The sequence below is a fragment of the Rana temporaria genome, chromosome 2 (assembly GCF_905171775.1).
Source record: "Rana temporaria chromosome 2, aRanTem1.1, whole genome shotgun sequence".
In the NCBI taxonomy this organism is placed as follows: domain Eukaryota; kingdom Metazoa; phylum Chordata; class Amphibia; order Anura; family Ranidae; genus Rana; species Rana temporaria.
Window position 1 is genome coordinate 49,902,606 of NC_053490.1, and position 20,294 is coordinate 49,922,899.

A 20,294-nucleotide genomic window follows, 5' to 3' on the forward strand; every position below is an offset into this window, starting at 1 on the left:
CTGTCCTGTAATGGAGATTTTTGGAAAGCCCGCCCTCCTGCCTTTGTTTACATCCCGCGTCACTTCCTCTTCCTCGAAATCGCGCAATATTTAGTCTAACAGGGTAGAATACGATATCAAGGGAGCTATGACACAAGCTCCCAGAAGACACTACGCGGGACAGGAAACTCAGAGAAACCCATCAAAAAACCAGAGGGAGGCAGACCGGAAGCCCATCCAGTTTCATGGTACAGTAAATATTATTTTATTTAAAAATATCGGTTTCAGCATTGTTTATGAGAAGTATTATTTATGCGATCATGTTTAATTTTGGGTGGAGATCCGCTTTAAGGGTATCAAGGAGTATGTACAGTAGCTGAAACCCCTTTTTTCCACCTGAGTTGGGCCCCCCATGCTATCAAATGGAGACAAAAATCCCCAATATATGTATCAACTCCACTTTGTCACTTGGTGGTGAACAGAGCAGTGATGGAGCGAAAGTAAGGTGATTATAAGCAGCTAAGGGCTGGCATTAAAGTGGACCCATTGAATAGGAAAAATTAAATACAATTTTTGACTTTAGATATACTTTAAGATAACAGAACAATCATTTGCAATACGATTGATAACATTTCCTGTACCTGGAAGCATCATAGCTATATCCTGCAGCATGCACAAACTCTAATGCATGATCTCATAAAACTAGATGGGGAGTGAGCTGTAAACCGCTCAGGACATTTGTCACTCTGAAGTGGGCAGATCTGTGTTTTAGGTTTTTGAAATGCTGGAAAATTGGGCATTCAGCACTCCAAAGTAATTTTGCCCTGGTATTCTATAACTGCTTATTTGCATTTAAGGTTCTTAGACAGCTTTCTGCTTTGTAGGGAATGTAACATTTTCAACATAAATTGATTTGATTCATTTTTAAAAACCTAAAAACCAATATAAATTATTTATATAAATGCATATTTTTTTTTTTAAATAACAAATATGAGGAAAGGTTACGAGCACTGAACTTATTCTCTCTGCAGAAGAGACAATTGAGATGGGATTTGATTTCAATTTACAAATACCGTACTGGTGACCTCACAATAGGGATAAAACTTTTTCATGGAATGGAGTTTATCAAGACACGCAGCCACTCATTAAAATTAGAAGAAAAGAGGTTTAACCTTAAACTACGTAGAGGGTTCTTTACTGTAAGAGCCGCAAGGATGTGTAATTCCCTTCCACCGGCGGTGGTCTCAGTGGGGGGCATTGTGGTTTCAAGAAACTATTAGATAAGCACCTGAATATACAAGGTAATACTGACCTATAATCACACACATACAGTAGGTTGGACTTGATGGACTTGTGTCTTTTTTCCAACCTCACCTACTGTGTAACTATGTCATACTTACCTGCTCTGATTTTGCAAAGAGCGGCCCCAAATCTCCTATTTTGGGAGCCAGCTATCAATCAGACAGCTAGGCAGATCCCAACAATATGGTCGGGACTTATCCAGATCTTGGAGTGGCTCTATCACCTCAGCTGATAGCAGACAATACCTTGCTATCAGCCAATTTTGGGTCACAGGAGAACAAAAGGACACTTCTGTGACCCACAGGAAAAGTATGGCCAAAAAAAGCTTTGGTCATACTTTTCTTTTAACCAAGTCCCGGAGCTTAAATTATAACTGTGGCCAGGCTATGGATATTTGCACATTCCTAAAGCTGAACTCCAGCTCCAATCTATTCCTCAATAGCCACAGAGGATATAAAAGTAGTTGTAAACTTCTGAAATTAAAAATGAACAAAGCATATCCTTCTATATTTGCCTCTATCCAAAGCACCTAGTATGATTTTTGTTTCCTCTCTCATTGGTCTGCTATCTGCATGAGTTGCTTCTGACAGTCTATGAACACCACAGAATCCTAGGAGATGGCAGCTTGACAGCCTCAGCTGTACACGTTTCCCTACGAGACTGTGTAAAGGGGGAATGTCTGTTCCACCCAGGTTTCAGATTACACTCAGATGTCTGCTCTATGCTGTGCAGTGTGTGGCATCTGATCCTCAATTCCTTCCTTCTGGAGCTCAGAAAATAGCCTTTAGGCTTGGTTTACACTGCAGATGGACGCAGCTGACAGCAGGGGTCCGGTGCGTCCCTGTTCTCCATTTCAGGGACCAAACAGGCACAAATTTTTGCCTGAATTCGGACCTGAAACGGAGGCAAAGATGCACAGGACACCTGTGCAATTTGCTCCGCAGCCGCTCCGGAGATATGTGAGCCGGCTCTATTGGGAGCCGAGCACACTCTCCTGTCATGCGAATTGGATGCAGAGAAACCAAAAATGTGTTTCATCTGTGTATCACCTGAGCTTAGTCACTTTGCTGGGTATATGTGAGGGTTTACGATCACTTGGAGACATTTTTCTCAGCAGCTCAGCTCCCTTCTGCTAGCAATGACTCAGCAGCCCTTTTTTAAATAAACAGGTTTATTTTTACCTGCTCTGTGCGATGGAATTGCACAGGGTGGCCCGAACCTCCTCTTCTCGTGTTTGCTCTGGCACTCCTAGCTCTTCCTCTTCTCGGTATGCCACCATAGGAAGCTGCTTCCTATGGTGGCACACCTGCAGGCTCAATCACGAGCCATGCTGTCTGTGTCTATGGCCTGGCCCCGCATTAAAAGAAAGTATGTTTTTTTCCCCCTAGAATATACTAGTTAGGTGGATGCAGCATTAGTGCGATGTTGCATCTGTCCCCCGCTGGCTTTAACACTGAGAACCGAGCGATCAAACACTACCGACCGTTCAGTTCTCAGAGCTCCCTGAGCAGAGAGCTGGTGACCGTCGGTCAGCAACTCTCTGCTCTGGTCTTCAGCCTGCTGTCTGCTGAAAACGGGTCACAGGAGTGAAGAACAAAAACTGCACTTATGTGATCCACAGAAGTACAGCCAAACGAGTTTTGCCTATACTTCTCCTTTTAAGGTAAAACAAAAGTTTAGGCTTTAGAACCACTTTAACCCAACACCACCCTTTTCCTACTAACACAAAAACCTATACTGAACCATGAAGCTCAGTGACAAATTAACTGTGTGTGAAGCTCATGATCCATCACACAAAATTTAAAAGGGGATATAAAAAAGGGGCCTGTCTGTGTGTTCCCCTGCCTGGTGAGATGTGCAAGGCCGTCAGACTGTAAACGCACATGAATACTCAATATCTTTTAATGAGAGTATTGGGTGCGTTCCCCTTTCCTGCACCGTTCATGTGGCCTTCAAATCAAACTCCATATTGGGACCCCATTCCTAACTAGGAAAACTGTGTAGTGGGCAATATTTGGAGTGGGTACAGTTGCTAGGGATTGCTACTCACTTTTTGTAACCTGGGATTTTCTATGTTGACTGTAGGGCACTAATATAATTATTAATCATTGTTTGTTGATGGATCTTCTCTTTTTTTCCCACAGGCTCACGGCTGCTGTATGGTTGCCCCTTCAGTGTAGATTGGCTGAAGCCCCAGATGAAGCAAAAAATGCAGTCTGGCACTCTGAGGCAGCCCCATGTGTACCGTCCTGAAAAGTGGAGCAGCAGTGTCAGGCAGGATAAAGCGTTTGCAGGCAGCTGTGTTTATACTCTGCACATTATCTGCGAGCAAATGAAGTTGGGCCAGCCATCTTACCAGATACAGTTTTTGGGTCCAGGCTCCTGTGGATGGATAAGGTTCAGCTATGTGGTTACAATGCCAAACCATTCTGTTCCGTTTAGTGGATCCGACTGGCTGGTTGGCGAGTACCTTACCCCTGGGGAAGAGTACCAAAATGCAAAGGAGAAAGTTGCCCTACAAATACTAAAGAAGTTAGGTGAGTGTAAGAGTGTCCCATTGACTACTTCATCTCCACCAGGTTTACTACATTCATGACCAGGAAGGTGTTTAGATAGGTGACATTTTGAAGGCTGTTATAATTGGGCAGCTGATGAGGACTTATCTGCCTGTCGACCGTTGTGATAGGACCTATTTATTATGTCTGCTTGTGGGACTTGGCCCCAGAAATTGAAGTAGAACACAAGTTCAAGTTTGTTATTTTCTTCAAGTGAAAGTTGTTCTTTGCCCCGGCCTTCGTCTTATATTCACCTTCCTATGCTTACCCTTGCATTCCATTCACCGACGTAAGCAAAGAGAAGAAGCCATCTGTACCCTCCCAATTGTTCTGGTTGGTTTACACAAGGCTAAGGATTTTCTGCAAGCCTTTATATGACAGGGAGAGGGCTTGATGATTGACTATTCCTGCATCCAGCACATTTTTTACTTTAAGAGGAACAGTTCATCCTGGTCACACTGAGTTTCTCCAACGTGTTAATTAGAAAAGTAGTTTAAACTGTCAGAAGGGCTCTTTATCATCTCTTAGGGTAGTCCGGTTCTTACCTGAGAGCTGTATGTACAACTCGGTACTAGATGCAGTTTAAAACCTATTAAGGTTTGTATTTTGTTTTGCTGCAAAAAAAAAAAAAGGAGAAAGCGCTTTTGTTTGTATGGAAGTGGATTTAAAGAGGAAGTAAAACGCTGTCTCTAGAACAGAATGCATTAAGATAAAAAACCTTCTGCCTTTACATCCACTTAAAATGAAAGGTGCTTGAGCTTGGCTGGTGCCTGAAATTAGTATTATTATTAAGTGGTCTTGCATAGCAAGATCACTTATTGTTCTCTCACATATATATTATTCTTATTATAGCCAAATTTGCCACCCTAACTCCTCCCACAGTTTTTACACTACATAGACGAGAAATATATATCGAAATGTGCGGATTGTTCCCGATCGCGTTGCTATTACTTTGTGGAACGTTTCGCCGAATTGTTCGCGAATTATCGTAATTTTTGCGGCAACATTTTCCCATAGGAATGAATGGTGAAGCTGGGGCCCCATACTCACGAGCAAACATGTCTGCTGAAACTGGCCCGCAGGCCAGTTTCAGCAGACATGTTTGGTCGTGTGTGGGCGCGAGCGGGCCGAATTCCAGCAAACATTTGCCCGCCGGGCCTTTTCCCAGCAGACAAATATTCCTGGACTTGTTTTAAAACAGTCCGCTGGAATTCTGCCCGCTCGGACATGTACGGTCGTCAGTACAGACCTACCGTACATGTCCAGGCGCCCGCCGTCCCTCGCATGCGTCGAATGACTTCGACGCATGCGTGGAAGCATTTTAAAGGCGGGCCGCCCACGTCGCCGCGTCATTGTCGCGGCGACACCGCGTCATCGACGCGGCGACACCGCGGACACGCCCCGCGTATTGTTTACGCGCGGACTTCTGTACGATGGTGTGTACAACCATCGTACAGAAGCCCTCTGGCAGACATGTATGGTGAAAACGGTCCGACGGACCGCTTTCACCATACATGTTTGGTCGTGAGTACCCGGCCTTAGAGTGCGGAAATGTCAGAAACTGAAAAATCAAGACATGATTTGTAAACTGCGACCACTCCCTCATTTTCAAGCCGACCTACACAAATTTTATATCAAAACGTTCAGCTATCCCTGCTGCCACTACACGTGTTCACAGCTAAGCGATCGACCAAACCGTTTTCACAATATGACAATTTGTTTCTAACCTACGCCATCAATTGACCTCCATTGATTTCAATTGAAATTCCAGTCAGGAAACCTAAAAATGTTAGAACAATATATAAACTGTGACTGTGCCTTCAATTTTTTTATTTCAGAGACATACTATACAACAATGTAGGTATGAGTCTTGTGATTCACACAATATAAAAATATTCGCTGTACGATTTGTAGTTTTTAAAATACAATCGTTTGAAGGACAAGTATTCAAAAAAAAAAAAAAAGCAAGAATCTGAGTCTCTGCTTAGAGGCTGCTTGCATAGGTTTACATTGGTTTCCTAGGAGACGCTGAGGTAAAAACCTCCTCACACACACAGCTGTGAGGGTTTTCTGTAGCTCCTCCCACACAGCTGTGAGGGCTTTCTATAGCTCCTCCCACACAGCTGTGAGGTGATATGGCTCTGTTTTTTTGGCTCTGCGTAACTTGTGCATGCTCTGCATATAGCAACCATGCATAGCAACCAGTCCATAGAAACCATCCATAGCAACCAGTCCATAGCAACCAGACCATAGCAACCAGACCATAGCAACCGTCCATAGCAACCAGTCCATAGCAACCAGTCCATAGCAACCCGTCCATAGCAACCCTCCATAGCAACCACTCCATAGCAACTGTCCCATAGCAACCAGTCCATAGCAACCGACCATATAAACCTGTCCATAGCAACCCGTCCATAGCAACCAATCCATAGCAACCAGTCCATAGCAACCACTCCGTAGCAACCACTCCGTAGCAACCAGTCCATAGCAACCAGTCCATAGCAACCCTCCATAGCAACCAGTTTTTGATGGGGCAAATAGGATGGTCCAGTTTTGATGGGACAATGGATCGAACTGGATCGACACACTGTTGGATCACATTTACATCTCCAGGGGCACTGTCAGTCAGGAGTATTGGTGGAGGCAAGACCACGTCGCACAATTTCCCCAGAAATTTTATTTTTTCTAGTTAGTATTATTATAATACAGGATGTATAGAGCGCCAACAGTTGCACAGCGCTTTACAACATTAGGGCAAACAGTACACTTACAATACAATTCAATACAGGGGGAGAGGCTGCAGGCTGCTGAAACATGTTCCAAAAGGTGAACTTATCCGTTAAACCCTCAGCAACCTTTGGTTTCACATTGAGCACAATAAAATAAACGTCACCCAGTAAATCTATTTGTTATAACTCTTACCCCAGCACTTGTAGTGTGTAGCTTTCAGTGCTACTGGCTCCTGCTCTCTCAGTGCTACTTTCGTTAACTTCTGGTGTTTACAGGAATAAGTTAACAGTAGACAGTGCAGCGTGGACTCTGTCTGTTAGTCTGGAGAAGGAGGAGGGAGGAGCAAGGGAGTGCCTTGCCACCCATCCTAGGCTATGGAACTGTGTGTTTCTGTGGATGCACACAGTGTAGTGTTTGGTACCAAAAAATTACAGTTTTAAAAAATATATATATATATATATTTTTATATATATAATTGTATTATATTTGACTTTTCAAATAACATAATGAATTTAAATGAATATGAATTTATAGTCAGATATTATCGGCACCTATAGAGCAAGAAAAGCACCCCTTTCAAATTTATGTATGTCTTCACACTGGTCCTTTGCACTTCCATTGTGGTGTTAAAAATCTTGCATGCTGCATTTTTGGTCAGTTAAAAAAAAAACACCAAAACACACCTCCCCATTGAAATGCCTTGAAAACACATCAATAACGCACCCGTGTTACATTTATGATGTGGTTTTTGAGTCGCATGACCTATGAAAAACACCATGAGCACAGTAAAATCGCGTGCGTTTTTGGTGCTATTATCAGAACCTTTTTCACTATTGGTAACATGCCAACGACACAATTTTTGGCCAATATGTTTATCCCGCCAAATTTTGGTGATTCTCTAATGGCAGGATTGCTGCTGATAGTGGTACAGAAAGGTGAAGTCCTCACCTATCCAGAATCCTTAGGGATATCCATGCAGTGTGGCATCATTTACTTCACTATCGGGACTGGGTTAAGTATTAATGCTGCCTGCTTCTACTACCCATTGTTTACTTGGATTCTAGCTGACAGCCATGCAAGATATAGGCCACTGATACAGAGGGATGGAACCAACAGAAAAAGGAAAGGGTGATACCTAGCTTTTTCCATAGGGCTGCTATTGTCCGAAATAAGTTGCAATGGCAGAATAGAATTTAAAAAATAAAACGTTTTTTTTTTTTTTTTCTCTCTTTCGTTCATGGACGGACACAGCTCCAAATATTCTTGACAGTGACTTGACATGTTAAACAGTTAAAAAACATATAACAGCAAAGCCGAACAGCACCGTTGTCGGGCCCTCTGGTCATAACCCCTCACCCTGCAGTCAGCAGCTCAGTTTTTTTCTGCCTAGCATAGGAGAAGGACTTGGCTCCCTAGGGGCCCATTGGTCCTGGAGAACTTTTATTTTTAAATGTTATTTTTTATTTATTTTTTGATCCTGAGATCTACTATCAACTGCCGGCTGGGTGACAGGCTGGATAATATAGATCCTTGTAGTCTCCCCAGTCCGGCCATCGAGCGTGAGCAGACCTTTAGCTACGCATGGGGTCGGCCACGACATACCCCATTGCTCCAGGGGTGGCCAGTGAGCTATATGCTCAGGGGCTCACTTATGACCTGTTCACGGTGGGCCATGGCGGACAGCCATACTGCTCGGCGTTGGGTCTGTCAGGACGGGTAATTAAGGTTTCTCCTGGCCTGGGAGGATGGAGCAACTGGGCATTCCTGGGGTGGTCATTTAAGGGGTCACTCGCCCTACCCTTCCTCTCTCCCTGTCCCTTCCCTCCTCCCCATGCATTGCTGGGCCGGCTGTTTACTGGGGGTATCTGGAGGGGGGCTCCGGGTCCTGAACTGGGGGCTGCACGCTGTGTGGGTGTCCGCTAATGGTGTGGGTGGTCTGCCATAAGGGGGGCCTCCACTCAGAGGCCCAGCGTTTTTGCTGCCTTTGTTTTACCTCAGAATCGCGCCAGGGCCATTTTCTTGTAGCTGCACTGTATCTATTGCAATACAGCTGGTGCCCATTTTCTTGTAGCCACGCTGTTTCTAATGCAAATTACAGCCCGCAGCCATTTTCTTGTAGCTCGCGCTTTTTTTCATGAGGCGAGCGGCGGCCATCTTGTAGGTTTAGCACTGGTTTTGGCCTCTAGCGCTGAAAATTGTCATTCTGAATGGCGCGAACGACACCTCAGGCCCCGTACACACGTCCGAGGAACTCGACGGGCAAAACTCATCGTTTTGCTCGTCGAGTTCTGTGTGAAGCCGCCGAGGATCTCGGCGAGCCAACTTTCCTCATTGAACAACGAGGAAATAGAGAACATGTTCTCTATTTGGCTCGACGAGGAACTCGTCTGCTTCCTCGGCCGAAAGTGTACACACCACCGGGTTTCTCGGCAGAATTCAGCTCCGATCGAGTTTCTGGCTGAATTCTGCCGAGAAACTGGGTCGTGTGTACGAGGCCTCAGAGACACCTCAGACACACACTGTGCAGGGGGATAGAGTAGACCGCAGCGCTGAGCAGTGCCCGGGTCAGGGCGGTGAGTTCCTCTGGGATATACTCCTTGGTCTGTAGCAGCAAGGAGGGTGGGCTTTTTTTTAGTGTACCTTGACTTAGTCCCTGAGTGGCTGTCAGGTGAGCGAGGTCAGCATGGCATCAGAGGCTGGCGCTTCTTCTACAGAAATTCCTGTGATAGCAACTGGTGCCCCAACACCTGCAGTACCTGTGGACGATTTGTCAGCAGTCCTGGAGTCCTTTGTTGCCAGGGTGGAAGCGTTGTATGGGCATAAGGGGGTAATAAGCGCCCCTTCCCCCCACATAATTTGGGGAAAGCTCTGATTCAGACTCTGGCCTGGCCGTGGCACAGGGCCCCTGTTCTGATGTGTCAGAGGATGCAGACCAGGACCCTTTGGACAGTGAGGAAGACTCTGTGTCCGGGGGGCTTGTTGGAACACTTATCACCGCAGTGCGGGAAACCCTCAAATTGGAGGATGCGACTGGGGCATCTACTGAGGTACTGGTCCGTTTTGGGTCCCGCAAGTCGACCCACACTGCTAAAGTTTTTCCTTGCGTGACTTATTTTGATGAGTTTATAGACAAGGAATGGGAACGACCGCAGAGGACTTTGCGGTCCCAAAACGCATGGCAGTCCGTTACCCTTTTGAGGAAAGCCTTTTGAAAAAATGGGCATCTCCCCCGGTTGTGGACCCCCCCGGTGTCTAGGTTGAACAAGTTCACCACAATTCCGGTAGATAGGACCCCTGCATTTAAGGATCCTACTGACAGGAGGTCCGAAGCGGTGGCCCAGTCCATGTTAACCATGCTGGGGTCAGCATTGCGACCAGTATTGGCCGCGGCCCTGGTGTCACAGACTCTTACTGAGTGGGCAAAATTGTTGCACCGCGAGTTGGAGAAGCAACAGGCTTCCCCAGTCTGTGTGGAGTTGGCAGACCAGTTGGTGCATGGCCTTAAAGTGGAGCTCCACCCTGGAAAAAAATAATTCAGAAATGCTGCAAAATTTTTTTTTTCTTATACATACCTGAAGTGCCTGTTGCTAGGCAGATCGTCCTGCCACTTCCTGATCCGCGGTCAGTCTTCTTTCTTCTCCTCCTCGTCCTGCCTCCTGGGGAATGGGGGGGCGGTGTCTTCTGGAACCTTGTGTGTGTCCCAGGAGACGCATGCGCAGTTAGGATTCGGGCGGTGAAGCCGCAACGCTTCACTTCCTGATTCCCTCACCGAGAATGGGGGCGGGGCAGCCGAGACCCGAGTGATTGCTCGGCTTCGGCTGACGTCATCGCGGGCACCCTGGACAGGTAAGTGTCCTTATTTAAAGTGAGCAGCTACAGTGTTAGTAGCTGCTGACTTTTATTTTTTTTTATTTTTTTTTAACTGGGCCTCCCCTTTTTTAACTGGACCTCCTCTTTTAAATTTTTTTTTTAAAAAGCCAGCAGCTACAAATACAGCAGCTGCTGGCTTTAAAAAAATTGACACCTGTCCAAGTCGCCCGCATCCTCGGTAAGGGAATCGGGAAGTGAAGCGCTGCGGCTTCACTGCCCGGTTCCCTACTGCGCATGCGCGAGTCGCGCTGTGCAGTTCCCAGTGGTCCCCGTTGTGTTCTGCCGAGTGTTTCCCAGAACACAACGGGGGGGGGGGGGGGCGACGCGGAGGGGCCGGACTCCCGCGGGAGTCTATACTGGACGTGGTGCAAATACCTATTTTATACAGGTACCTGCACCCCTCCCCCCTGAAAGGTGTCTAATGTGACACCGGAGGGGGGGAGGGTTCCGAAAAGCGGAAGTTCACTTTTGGGTGAACCTCCGCTTTAAGTACGTCTGCGATGCAGCCTTGGATACAGCTCCCTTGCTCTCCTGAGCCTCAGTATCTGCTGTGGTACTACATCGCCTGATTTGGCTAAAATGCTGGTCCGCGGACCAGATTTCCAAGAAGGCTTTTGCCCTTCCATGCAGAGAGGCTATTTGGAGCCTTGCTGGATGACATTATTAAGAATGCCACTGGTGGTAAGAGAATGTTACTCCCACAATCCAGTAAAGGTAAGGAGCCACGCCGTAGGCCAGGGCTTTCATTTTCTGCTCAGAAGCGTTATTTGCGTCAGGCTGGGCCCGCAGGTAAGCGTTCCCAGGCAGACAAGGGGCCAGCTGAAGGACAAAAGCGCCCCTGCATTCGCAAGCAAAACAAGCCTGTGAACAAATCTGCAACAGCATGAAGGTTGCCCCCGCCCGTTCTCGGGTTGGGGGTCGCCTTCGCGAGTTTGCAGCTCGATGGACCTCCCTGCTTCCAGACCAGTGGTTTGCAAAGTGGTTTTTATCAGGGTACAAGATAGAGTTTCTTTCTTTTCCACCAAACAGATTCTTTCCCTCAAACCGTCTTCTTCCGGCTCGTCGGAACGCCCTATTGGGGGCAGTGCAGGACCTGCTGAGGCGCAGGGTAATAGTACCTGTGCCGCTGCTGGAAAGGTTTCAGGGATTCTACTCCAATCTGTTTGTAGTCTCGAAAAAGGCCGGGGTCCGTCCAATCCTGGATCTCAAGCAGGGCTGTGGAGTCGGAGTCGGGGGAAATTTTGGGTACTCGGAGTCGGCAAACAATGCACCGACTCCGACTCCTACTAAATTTAGATTGGAATAAAAAAAAAAAGCAAGTTTAAATGTCCCAATTCACAAAAAGTTATAATTAATGACTTCTCTACTGTAAGAATAAAGACCAATGCATGCAGTGCCTCACGTAACCGCAAAACGAACACCTTAAGTGACTGTGAAGAAGCATGCTTTTCATGTGCTTCACTATATGGCACGCAGCGCACAATTAGGAGCTGCAATACTTATACTTTCCATAGTGTTGTGTTCTGCTTTTACAGGGAATGCATGTTAGGAGAACCAGTAAGTGTCCAAATAAAAAAATTCCAACAGGAGTTTTATAAAGCACTAAAAGAAGTTGAAAAGTATGATCGCTCATCAAAACTTACTGTTGAAGAAGCCATCCTTGTTTATCCAGAGATCGTTAGTGATGTGGCCAGAATAGTTACTGCAATGCCACCCACCCAAGTCAGTGTCGAAAGATTATTTTCAGCCCTAAAAATAATAAAGTCTGACTTAAGAGCCTCTATGAAAGAGGATCTGGCAGAGGCAATTCTCTTCCTTAGAACTCTACATTGAATTGATTTGCATTTGCTAAGCCTATAACTACATTTCAAGATTAATATAAACCATTTCTAGGTTTTACAGATTTTGTTTTTGGTTCATTATAGATAAGCTTTGTTTTTGTTCTAAAACAACCAAATAATGTGGTTTGTATTTTTGAACTGGTAAAAATCCTGTTCCTGATGTTTATGCCTGCTGCTACTATCCAGCCACTTGATTGTTTTCATTGTGTTTGTCTTTTACTTAAACTTTACTTGTGCAATACAGTAGACTGTTGGCTTCTCAGCCAGTAGTCCTGTGGTAGGTTGCGTTTCTTTCCCTCAAGGAATGTATAGAATACATTCGCATATTAATACAGAGGAGTCGGAGTCGGGGAGTCGGAGTCGGAAGTACATAAAACTGAGGAGTCGGAGTCGGAACATTTATCTACCGACTCCACAGCCCTGATCTCAAGGCCCTCAACGTCTCTGTGAAGGTACGAAAATTCAGGATGAAATCAGTTCGCTCTGTGGTCGCTGCACTCCATCCAGGACACATACTTGCATGTCCGCATATGCGTCAGGCATCAGAGATTTCTGCGCTTTGTGGTTGGGGACAACCACTACCAGTTTGTGGCTCTCCCGTTTAGCCTGGCATCAGCACCAAGGGTTTTTACCAAGGTGCTCGCTCCTATTCTGGCCTTGCTGAGACAGCGAGGAATCGCTTTCATGGGCTACTTGGACGACCTGCTCAGAGCCTCTTCTGGCTCAGAATTAGAGGAAGATGTGGCGATTGCCAGTCAGACTCTTTGAGAGTTTGGTTGGGTGTTGAACCTACAGAAGTCGGTGTTGGTGTTGACTCAGCGCCTGGAGTACCTGGGCATAATTCTGGCCTCCTTAGAGGCTAGAGTTTACCTCCCCTGTTGGCATCCCGCAGGTTGTCGACACTGCGCTTCTGCATGCGAGTCCTGGGTCTCATGGTGGCCACCTTCGAGGCGGTACCGTATGCTCAATTCCACACTCGTATCTTGCAGAAGGAAATCCTGTCCAAATGGGACAAGTCTCTGTTGTCCCTGGATTGTCAAATTCGGGTGAGTAAACTAGTCAGGGCTTCCCTGGTATGGTGGCTGAGATCTCCGGCCCTTCAGTCCGGGAATACGTTCCTTCCTTTTTGCTGGACGGTGATCACCGTGGACGCCAGACTGACCAGCTAGGGGGGTGTCTGGGGTGTTCAGTCAACACAGGGTTGATGGACACAAGAGCAATCCTGTCTGCCGATCAATGTGTTGGAACTTCAGGCGATCAGACTGTGCCTCTCCACATGGTCTCTGAGGCTTCAGGGACGTCCAGTCAGGATCCAGTGGGACAACGCTACGGCGGTGGCGTACATCAACCATCAAGGAGGAACAAAAAGCTTGGCTGCAGCATTGGAGATTGCTCACATGCTTCGGTGGGCAGAACAGAGCGTGCCGGCCCTGTTGGCCGTAAACATTCCGGGCGTAGAAAACTGGTAAGCAGACTACCTAAGTCGCCAGATGTTGGACCAGGGAGAATGGTCACTACACCGGGATGTGTTTCAGCTACTTTGCCTGAGATGGGGCCAGCCAGACATGGATCTCCTGGCTTCTCGACTCAATCGGAAGGTATTGAGATTTGTGGCCAGGTCCAAGGGTCCCTGGGCGGATGCGAAAGATGCGTTGGTGACTCCGTGGGGACAGTATTAGCAGATATATGCTTTCCCCCCGCTGAAGCTTCTTCCTCGTCTGTTTTGCAGAGTGGAGACCGAGGGGATCCCAGTGATTCTATTTGCTCCAGATTGGCCTTGGCGCCCTTGGTACGCCGACCTGGTACGCCTGGTGGCAGATGTCTCTTGGTGACTGCCAATGCGGGAGGACCTTCTGTCGCAAGGTCCTATTCTTCATCCTGCTTTACAGTTGCTGGCTTTAACGGCATGGCTGTTGAAAGTCAGGTACTGAAGGACTGAGGTCTGTCTGACTCGGTAATTTCCACCATGCTGAGGGCACGGAAGTCACCTTCTTGGAAGATATATCATCGCACGTGGAAGGCCTAAATCTCCATGTGTAAGGAGATGGAGTGGTGCCCACGTGCTTATTCCATTTCCAGGATCCTGCGTTTTTTACAGCGTGGGGTGGATCAAAAACTTGCCCTAAGCACCATAAAGGGGCAGATTTCAGCCTTGGCTGTTTTCTTTCAACGACCCTATGTGGCTCATCCACTGGTGAGAACGTTTGTGCAAGGGGTTCGACATGTGGCCCCTCCGGTTTGTCCACCACTACCCCCGTGGGATCAGTTTCGGAGGTCAGACTCACTGTTTGTATCCCTGACTGGACCAAAGAAGGGCCTGGCGGTCCCATCGGCCACCATTTCTCGGTGGATCAGACAGATTGTGATTTAGGCTTATGCCCTACAGGGGCGGGCACTTCCCTTTCCTGTCACGGCGCATTCAACCAGGGCAATAGGTGCTTCCTGGGCCTTCCGACATCAAGTGTCTGTCTCACAGGTGTGTAAGGTGGCGACCTGGTCGTCCGTTCACACCTTCACTAAATTTGGTTGATGTGCATGCATCTGCGGATGCTTGCTTTGGCTGCAAATTTTTGCAGGAGGCTGTTTAAGGTTACAACTCCTCCGTTGAGTTGAGGAGCACTGTTTGTTTTTGGGTGGAAGTTGGTTTGCTTGCTGTGCCCACCCCTCATTTTTTTTTACACTGCTTGGGCTTGTCCCTACTGTCAAGAATATTTGGAGCAGTGTCCGTCCATGAACGAAAGAGAAACTCACCGTAAAATCCTTTTCTCTGAAGTTCATGGACGGACGCAGCACCCTCCCCTCCTTTTTTTTAAGTTTGTACTGCTATTTGACGAACTGAGCTGCTGACTACAGGGTGAGGGGTTATGACCAAGGGCCTGCCCCCTGGGCGGTGCTGTTCAGCTTTGCTGTGTTACATGTTTTTTAACTGTTTAACATGTCTACCTAGTCCTCTCCTGATAGATGGAACATAACCCTACTGTCAAGATTATTTGGGGCTGTGTCTGTCCATGAATGATAAAAGGATTTTACGGTGAGTACAAAAATACAATTTTTATCTGTTTGGAGTTGCGGCCTTTCCTCTGTTCTACATTTTTTATGTCTCTCAAAGATAGGGTAATTAATATTATGTACAGCTGTTGAACTATGGTAAGACTTTAAGGCCTCAAACATACGTGCATAAAAACTGCTTTAAAAAACTGTGGATTTGACATGCATAGGCTTGTTCAAACCACGTGCGTATTTATTATGTACATCTCTGCAATGATCTTTCCCACACAAAGATGTATACGTTAAATTCCCTGGAAAGGCCACAAAAAAACAATTGTTCTCTATGCCCCCTGTTCATACCACAATGTTGATGTCACATCAGTTTTTATTTTCCACATAGAAAACTGCATACATGTTGCAGATTTCTGCTGAGAAAAAATCTGCATATGGATACCTGGGTTGTGGTGTAAACAGGGCACATAAAGAACAGTAATTTTTGTTGTAGAGGAATAGATGGAGCTGGCAACTCTGTAATCAGTATTCCAAGTTTATTGACTACATAAGAGTGATAAGCAAATAAAAACTGATGCGTTTCGTCAAGCTCATTAGTCATAGCATATTTTAGACTGGAATGATAAAAACATTTATACTAGGGGTCAACCGATTATTGGGGACCGATATTCACATTTTTCAAATTATTGGTATCGGTCAGAAACGTACCCATATTGGTTAGACCTCCTCCCCCTGTCCCCGCGTGGCGCTCGCTGCAGTCTCTGCCAATCCCTGTCAGCTGTGCGGTGGGCAGCAGAGAGTTGACATTACCTCTCACTCCCCGCCTCGCATCACCGCTGTTCCGCTCCTACAGCAGGGCCACGAAGGCTGCTGGGGAGAGGCTGCCAGAAGTAGTGTAAGTAGTGACAAGCTGCATATTGGTGGCAGGTGACCGTTTGCAAGTGACATGCTGCATCTGGTGGCAGGTGATGGTGATGTCCAGACTATCGGCACCTGTTATCAGCTATCAGCCTGAAAGGTGGCCAAAAATCCGTATCGGTCCTGTAAAAATGATATTGGTCGATCCCTAATTTATACATGTACAATCTCCACCCGAAAGCAAATTAACATAGCAAATTGATCCAACTAAACAATTACATAATTGTACAATAAAACCAAGGCAGACAGAGTGGTAAACTAAAGTGGCACTGGGTTCTAGAAATGGTAAGCTGCAACTGTATATAGCAATACTAGTAATAGACGAGACCCATATACACAGTATTTCACAAAAGTGAGCATACCCCTCTAATTTTTGTAAATATTTTATTATATCTTTTTATGTGACAACACTGAAGAAATGACACTTTGCTACAATGTAAAGTAGTGAGTGTGCAGCTTGTATACCCGGGGAAAATTTGCTGTCCCCTCTAAATAACTCAACACACGGCCATTAATGTCAAATTTACACTGTTATACAAGCTGTACACTCAGGGCCAGATCCACAAAAGGGATACGCCGTTGTATCCCTGTTTCTATCTATGGAACTGATCCACAGAATCAGTTTCTCATAGATAGGCAGAAGATCTGACATGTGTAAGGGACTTACACTGTCGGATCTTAGGATGCAGTACCGCATCCGCCGCTGGGGGCATTTCTCATCGAAATGCAGCGTCGGGTATGCAAATTAGCACTTACGGAGATCCACAAAGCTTTTACGCTTCGTTTTTTCTCCGTAAGTATTAGTTTGCCGTCGCAAAATTAGGGCTGCTTTTACAAAGTGTAAAGTTAGTACACCATGTAAAAGTAGACCCTTCTTTCCCGCGACGCTGTCCAATTTTTTTTTTACATTTTTTTTTTTTCCCGCCGCATCTCTTTTTTCCAGACACAACTTTTTTTACCCGGCGCGATTCACAAAACTCGGCGTAACGTAATTTCGCGCAATGCACGTCGGGAAAATCGCGTTGGGAGCATGCGCAGTACGTCCGGCGCGGGAGCGCGCCTAATTTAAATGGGACGGATTTAAGTTACACCGCTCAAAATTTCTAGGTAAGTGCTTTGTGGATCGGGCACTTTGGTAGAGATTTTGCGGCGGTGTAACTTAAACAGGAAAAATTAAGTTACGCCGGGTTTTTGTGGATCAGGCCCTCACTACTTTACATTGTAGCAAAGTATAATTTCTTCAGTGTTAATAAATACACATATATGAACGCATAAAAAAAAATAAGTTTTAGGGTAGCATACACTTTAAGTTTCAGTGTTCACATTCTTGCAGCTGTGACTGGTTCTCTTTAGGTTCTTACTTTCTCTAATGTCTATGCCGCCTGGTTATTTAGTATTGCCTCTTACTGAAATATTGTTTTGTTTTACAGGGTTCATCCCTGGTTAGACTATCCTGGCTTCCAAAATGAAAACCCAGCGCAATTTTTACTTTATTTTTGTTTCAACACATAAGAAGACCCGTGAAGCCCAAGATTGACGCGTGGATATGAATGCTAAGGGAATGGGACCTTTCCAAAATGTATAGTTCTTCAAGTTTCATCTAGCACTTGTTCTTTGTGTGATGACACTACTAATGTTTTTTCCACATTGGTAATCCCTAAAAGAACTAAACCATGTTTATAAGAGTTAGCTGTTGGAAGAACGGACTGTGCTGCCTACAGCAACCAATTATTTTCTCTCTTTTGGGTTTATGTTAGGCTGGGAAATTGAAGGGAGAATCTGGTTGTTGTAAGTGTTACGCAGTTGCAAGCAGTTTTTTTATATATGAGTTGCTGATATGCAGCAAAAAAACACTAAGGGCAACCGCTTAGTAAATCAACATTTACTAACGGCAAATAGATTGTGCACTTTGTAAGTGCATTTACTCCAGAGCTTAATAAATGAGCAGAAGTTCTGTTGACTTCCGTCATCCAATCATTTGCAAGCAAAAAAGCAGTTTTTTTTTTTTTTTTATATTCCTTGCATGTTATTGGGCATTCTTTGCAAAGTGAAGCCTTACCTCGTTTACTAAGCTCTGGAGCAACTTCCCTTGCAAAGTGCACAGTCTAATTGCCTTTAGTAAATGAGGGGAAGCTCTGCTGACTCCCATCATCCAATTACATGCAAGCAAAAATTATGTTTTTTTCCCTTGCAGTAACAATGTTAGCTAGAGCAAATGTCCTTGCAGAGTGCCACATGCAAGTCTATTTGCCTTCAGTAAATCGACCCCTATGAGGTGCATATGTGTAGGCGAGGTCAGGGCAGTGAAGACTTGCACCAATGGATGTAAGCAAACAGCGTCCATCAGAGTAAGGTGAGGATGCCTCTGTGGAGGGGGGTGATGGGTTAGGTTAGGTAAGGGGAGGAGGGGTAAAAAGAACAAGTGCACTTATACTTTAAAGAACATCTATCTTGAACTATAGAAAGTTTACTAACAAAGTGGGGCTGATTGAAGTTAAGACGGTATTCAGTATTTGTAGCTTTGTTAATGGCTGTCCATAAGGAGCAAGAAGTCACACAGAGGGGTTTATTTACTACAAGGCACGTAGACTGTGCACTCTGCAGATGCTCCACAGCTTAGTAAATGAGCAGAGGTTATGCTGACTTCATCATGTGCAAGCAAAAATGCTATTTTTATTTTTCTTGCACGTGATTAGGTATTCTTTGTAAAATGAAGGTTTACTTCATTTACTAAGCTCTGGAGCAACTGCACAATGTGAAGTGCACAGTCTATTTGCCTTTAGTAAATCAACCCTATAGAATTCTCCCATGTGTACCCCATATGTTGCAACTTTTAAAGGGAGGCTGCAGTTATGCAAGCCAGTATAGCTAAGGCCTCTTTCACACGGAGCGGATCCGTAATTGATCCGATCCGTGTGTGTCCGTGAGCTCAGCGGGGATCCCCGCTGAGCTGTCGGCGGACAGGGCGGTCCCCACACACAGTGCAGAGACCGCCCTGTCTCTCCTTCGCTCTCCTCTATGGGGAATCGGATGAATACGGACCGTGTGTCCGTATTCATCCGATCCGTTCCGCTGGACGGAAGAAAAATAGGGTTTTCTTCCGTCCGCAAAAGCGGATCTTTGCGGATGAGGATGGTTGCGGACATTAGCGGATGCATCATCATAGGGATGAACCATTACAAGTCCGTAAACGGACTTGTAATAAACGGACCGTTCGTCCGTACGTCTGAAAGGGGCCTAACCCCTGCTAAAAACTGAAAACTTGCCTTGCTGTCCACGATTTGTAATATTATTTGATTCACTGACATGGCAGTAGTACAGAGTTCAAGGGGTTCTAACTTTGACTTCAAAAAGGCCACATTTTTGTACCAAGTCTTTGATTTGGGAGGCAAGGCAACCACCATTTTTAGGAGCCAGCCATGGCAGCTTCGTATATATATATATGCTCACAAGCCAGTACCATCTTGGTTGTGATTTCATCAAGAGCTAAAAGAGGGAAAAACACCAAAGAAGTGCAATAGAAAAAAGACTACATGTGCTGCATACAGTATAAATTATATATATATATTTATATATATATATACACATGAGTGTTCTTCAAAGAGTTTCCACACTTTTTTTATATTTAATATTAAAAGTGTGGAAACTTTTTAAAGAATATATATGTATATATATATATATATATATATATATATATATATATATATATATATAAAATCTCAAGCATGCTCAGTTAGCAAAACTGTTCCATCATAGGTGTTCTTTAAAAGTGCCTGCATATTTGTATACCCGAAAATTCCTCATTGACCAGCAAACTATTCAGCCAAGTTAATTAATATTTGCTTTTAAGCTTTACATTTTAAACTTTTTGAAGTTAATAATAGAGGGCACTTTCCTAAAAGGGGACTTTTTCTGTATTTCCTTGCCCTGTGCAGCATAGTCATGCTAATGAATGAAGAGTTTAGATGCAGACATACCTTAATATGATAGCTGTGGTCTTCCTCGAACATGCCGCTGCAGGCTGTGCCTCCTTGAAATTAGCTTCTCCTTGTTGCCAGGGGCCTGACGGCAGGGCCAGAACATGGCAAGTGCTATCTTC

At 45.4% G+C, this 20,294-nt stretch overlaps 1 protein-coding gene across 1 annotated transcript in view; it reads left to right on the plus strand.

Annotated features, from left to right (window-relative positions):
* Window positions 1–18,137, plus strand: part of LOC120929012 (dead end protein homolog 1-like) — a 62,579-nt gene extending 44,442 nt beyond the window's left edge. Inside the window, exons 4-5 of the mRNA XM_040340185.1 lie at window positions 3,426–3,818; window positions 17,626–18,137. Of these exons, the coding sequence (XP_040196119.1) occupies window positions 3,426–3,818; window positions 17,626–17,642 (410 nt within the window). The 3' untranslated portion in view covers window positions 17,643–18,137. The remainder of the gene's footprint in view (window positions 1–3,425; window positions 3,819–17,625) is intronic.
* The last annotated feature ends 2,157 nt before the right edge of the window (window positions 18,138–20,294 follow it).